This window comes from Penaeus vannamei, chromosome 20 (assembly GCF_042767895.1).
Source record: "Penaeus vannamei isolate JL-2024 chromosome 20, ASM4276789v1, whole genome shotgun sequence".
In the NCBI taxonomy this organism is placed as follows: Eukaryota; Metazoa; Arthropoda; class Malacostraca; order Decapoda; family Penaeidae; genus Penaeus; species Penaeus vannamei.
Window position 1 is genome coordinate 25,721,927 of NC_091568.1, and position 5,000 is coordinate 25,726,926.

At 40.1% G+C, this 5,000-nt stretch overlaps 1 protein-coding gene across 2 annotated transcripts in view; it reads left to right on the plus strand.

The window, feature by feature from the left end:
• Positions 1-5,000, plus strand: part of SCAP (SREBP cleavage activating protein) — a 55,411-nt gene that overhangs the window by 12,089 nt on the left and 38,322 nt on the right. For both annotated transcript variants that reach the window (XM_070135231.1, XM_070135230.1), the window contains exons 5-10: positions 923-1,106; positions 1,320-1,459; positions 1,974-3,382; positions 3,880-4,097; positions 4,352-4,512; positions 4,711-4,848. In XM_070135231.1, coding sequence (XP_069991332.1) covers positions 923-1,106; positions 1,320-1,459; positions 1,974-3,382; positions 3,880-4,097; positions 4,352-4,512; positions 4,711-4,848 — 2,250 coding nt within the window. The remainder of the gene's footprint in view (positions 1-922; positions 1,107-1,319; positions 1,460-1,973; positions 3,383-3,879; positions 4,098-4,351; positions 4,513-4,710; positions 4,849-5,000) is intronic.

The window sequence follows — 5,000 nt, forward strand, 5'->3', positions numbered from 1 at the left end:
ATTTTAAATTGTGATATATGTGTGTGTGGGTCTGTGGAAATGGTTACTGTTGCTCTTTCCCTCCTCCCTCCATCCTCACCACCACCTTAACATTCCGGCAATGATAGGCATGAAGGAACAGGGCAAGTAAATATGCACCTGAAAATTTTTGATACATAAAAAAAAATCACTACTTTCTAACCAAGCATTTGACAAGAAATAACTTGCATCATTTTGTAGAGGAAAAAGAAGTGTCATGGTGAGTTGTCTTAGACTGAAACATATTAAGACGGTCCTCAGTTCAACCTGACTCTGGGAGTAATCATTTGGTAATTAGTTATTGGAAAGTATAAATTACACACTATTATCAATGTAATCAATTGCAAGTTACTGATTATGCCAACCACTACTAAACAGTGGTTCCCTTGTTTAGCAAAGACTGCGGTCATTGAGAACTGATCAACTTGATGGCATTTTTTAGATATATTTTCTAGATGATTCTATAGGTTGCAATGAAAATTGTAAAAAATGGAGAAACTATATGTGTCTGTGCTTCAAGTTTTTCCCTCACGCAGCTAATTGTGCACAGTGCCGAGTGTATGGTCTCTTTTGGTACATGAAGTATCTGTTGGCATTGTGTTGATCTTGTGTTTCCACAAGTAACTTACCTTAACCCGACAAAAAATCGTTTTGATTTTGCTTGTCCCTGAATCATAAGGTCTTCACAGGTTATGCCACTCCTCCTGTCACTCAGTAGAACAAATATTTTTGACCTTTTAAGGCATCACCCAGTGTTTGGGATTTTTCAGTGGGTTATGACAGTGACATTCATTTTTTTGTTGTCTGTCCATGCAGATATATAATCTTCTAATATGCTGATATTATGACTACTCTTGTCAGGGATACTAACTCTTACAAAAATTACAAAAATGAATATTTTCAGCCGAAGTGTAACACTTGGGACAGAATGCCTCCTAATCGAGGGTGTGGTGAAGAAAATGCAGTCTGCTGGCCAAGTCCTTCCTCATTACAACTGCCTGATGCTCTCACCTGCTGACCTGTGGGCAAGGAACCAGTTTTCGTTTCTGCAAGATCCCCATGTCCTGCTTACTGTTAATTCCCTCATGGTAACTCTAATAGACAACTGATCTCTGATTAAAGACCTCTCTTTCAGGAAATCTTGATGCTTAGAATTTCTGATATGAATTATTTTTTGGTTCATTCATGGTATTTAGAATTTTAGTACTGGTAATATTTGGTTACAAAATTGATGTTTTGAATTTGTTTATTAAGAGTAAGTAAGAAATTGTTTTATAAACAATGAAATCATCTTATTTCAGGCAAGTTATGAAGGACAGACAAATGTAGCTGACATCCTCTTTGGAGTCCCGTCAAGAGAGATAGGATTCCGACGTGGCAGAAATCCACAGCGAGTGATAACCTATGCTGTTACTCTGGCTCTGAAGCAATATAATGAAGAGTATGTAGTGTATTAAGAATTTTAGATTTCTTGCAGTTGAGACCTTGTGGCTCAGTGGTAGTGTAGATGTAAAGTTTTCATATTTATATCTAATACTTTGATCTGTGACGATTGTCTGATATGTCTATATCTGTCCGCAATGTATGTTGAATTTATCATATATTCTTACGAATTGTCAGATATATCTGGCTTACTTAAAGAGAGTAGTAATTCTTCCTATATATCTTTGTTAACCCATTCGTCCCGGGTGTCACATATATGAGACACAGGGAAAAAATAAACAGTTTCGGGCTGCCCGCCAGTGCGATGCTGTCTCGGAGCCGTGCTCCGCGGCAAAAGCGGCGGGCGGCCGGGCGGGCGGACAGACTCCGGGGAAGCTCCGCCCGCCGATTTTGTAGCTTCCCGGATTTTTTTAATTTTGGCTACAAAATGTACCCCGGCGCGGGTGGGTTAACTTGAAGAAAATTAGACTATTTCACCATTGCTATTTTTGACTTGCTTACTTTTCCTTCAGGTTTGTGTCTGGTTTAGAGAAAGAATTGACATCTCGCTATCCTGTCCACCAACCAATGCAGCTTGAGAGAGAAGAGATCATCCATATATATTTCCCTTCAAGAATGTCCCTGTGGGAGTTCCTCCTCATAATTTTCTACTGCTTTCTTTTTGTATCAATATACTTCTCAATCTTGAAAATGGACATGTTCAAAAGTAAATTTGGAATGGCGATAAGTGTTCAGGCAACGTTGATTGCGTCCCTGTGCATTTCTGTAGGATTTTGTGCATACTTTGGCCTGCGGCCTCTTCACAGTAAAGGGAAGTATGTGTATCCAGTGCTTGCAGGTCTTATTGGTTTTGAAAATAGTATGGTGTTAATCAGATCTGTGTTATCAACGCCTTCCCACTTGGACATTAAGATTCGTGTTGCTCAGGGTCTAGCCCGTGAAGGATGGACTATTACTAAGTATTTCCTGACTATGATTACTATTGTAACAGTGTCATTCTTCCTTTTTATACCACTGGTTCAGGAGATTTGTATATATGGAAGTGTGGTACTCTTGTGTGACCTGTATATGCAATTGGTGTTTCTCACCTCAGTGCTCTCTATTGACCTCCACCGCTATGAGGACTCGGAGGAACAAAAGAAACAGTCTTTAGCAAGTGGTGGACCTTTCTCAGTGAACCCACTTTTTAGATATCAACAACTTACTCCAAATTCCAATGTAAGAATTCTAGTCAGTAGTAATGATCGCAATGTGACCTCTGTGCCAAACCTACACCGCCGGAATGCACCCCTAGGATCTGCTGTGAAATTGAGTGGCCAGGACCGTGTGGCTCACCCTCAGACCAAACCCAAGAACCAAGACATGATGCCTAGGCGGCTCAGGGTGACCTACTTTGTGGCCAAGAAACGGATGTTTCAAAGGATGTTTATGTGTGTGTTTGTAGGATGGATAGCATGGATGATCTATAGTTCAGGCTTGATGGAACATTTTTCAGAAACAGTGAATGATGCGCAGCGGTCACGTGACTTGCCATCTGTCATTTTCTCACTCACAAACCGATCCAACTATATGTTCCAAAATGGTGTCTCAGTGCCGACTCCAAGAAGCATAGACCAGACCACGTCTGCAGATTCACCAAATGTGGTGACACCACCCAGCATTGCCATCAACTCCACCACACAGAAACAGGATGGACTTAAGCTCCTAAAGCACCGCACACGCTCCCTCCTGCGCAAACTGCCTCATAATCACTGGCCAACTCTCTTCAGTTACTACAACATCAGCATCACTGGCCATTATTTAAGTATATTGCCACCCATACTTTTATCTCTTCCAATCTCACCGGAAGAAGCTATTAGTGTCCACAATCCTAGTGATCCAAACACGTCACCTTGGCTTCCTGATAAGCTTCACCATCCAGGTAAGTTAAGAATTAAGTATGTTGTTTAAAGGGCATTGGTTTCTTTTTTTATTCATCCTCATCATCAGCCTTCAGTTCACACAAGCTGTTTCATTGATTTAAAGTGAGTTAGTCTTTTAAGGTGGGAATGATTATTTTGTTTTGCTTATTCACTCTTAAATTATCATATATATGATATAATGGGAAATGCTTTTTATGTTAACCCACTAGCGCCAGTATATTTTCAATCTAAAAATAATGGTTTCCGGGCGGCTTCAAAATCAGTGCACAGGCAAGTCTAGGAACCTGCCTGCGCAGGCCTGTCCAGGAACCTGCCCATGCGCCGCCTGCCATGTGCGATGATATCAGAGCACAAACTCTGATCTAGTGTCACACTGGCAGGATACCTAGTAATGTTCATTTTTCTGGGCATCCCACATGTGAGACACCCGGCGCAAGTGGGTTAATACATATTGATTTTTTTTTATAAGATGATTCATTTACATCCATATTTACAGATTCTATGGACATAGATGATATAGACTGGCAAGAGGGTTCTGCTTTTATACCATCATCAACAGGAGAATTACTCTTGACAGCTATATTGGTGATACCAGCAGTGCTCTGCCTCCTGTATGCCTTTGTAGCTCTTTACCATTGTATTTGTTCTCGTAACTATGCTGAGTGGAGGGCATCTTGGTGGGGTCAGGATGGGGTAAAGAGTGAGACCTCACAGGTATGTACAAGGTTTTGGTAGCATTTGTAGTTTTGGAGAGTATAGTCATGTCCCTTATTTATTGTTTAATGTTTATTTCATGGGCTTTGGGAAAGGGTGAGAAGAGAGTGATTAGATATTGCTATTTCATATACAGAACATTCTTCAAGAGAACTCTGCAATTTTCTAAGTTGAATTGTATATAAGTATGCTCTGTTGATTGATAATGCACTTTTATTTATAAAGTGAAACTCATACACATCTGCTCTCTCCAGATTATTGGAGATGCACTACCATTGGTGTTGGCCGGTCATCCTCATGATGTTGAGTGTATGTGTACAGATGGAGTTCTGCTTGTGTCATCATGTCTTGCAGGGATTATTCGTGTGTGGGATCCCAGCACAGGCGAGTGTGTAGCCAACATCAATAGACGAAGGTGAGAATGATGTTAAGGGCTAAGGTACCTTCAAATCAGTTTACAATTTGTTCATAGTTTTGTTAGAAATTTAATGTAAAATATATAGATGTTCTTCTCTCCTTGCTGTCAAAAGCTGAAATTTTCAAGAAATTCCCTGAAGGACAGCATACATTTTACCATGAATAGCAAATTTCTGTTTTTTCTGCCAAATCACAGTCAGAAAAGACCAGAGTTTCGTATGGGATCTCCAGATTTAGGTGATGACTTCCATTCAGATTATGAATCTGGATCACCCAGATCGCAGACAGGGGATGCAAGCTTCTTCAGAAAGTACGGTATCGATCTAGAGAGAAGGTTAGTATTTTTATTGTCTAATATGAATATCTGGTTCTTGTTATAGGTGAAGATGTTTGTGTCTGTGCTGAGTCAGAGTCTTGGCTACCTCAGGGTAAGAAACAGTCATTTTTGAAGTGCAGAATGAAGAAAACAAAATTAAGTGAATGTAT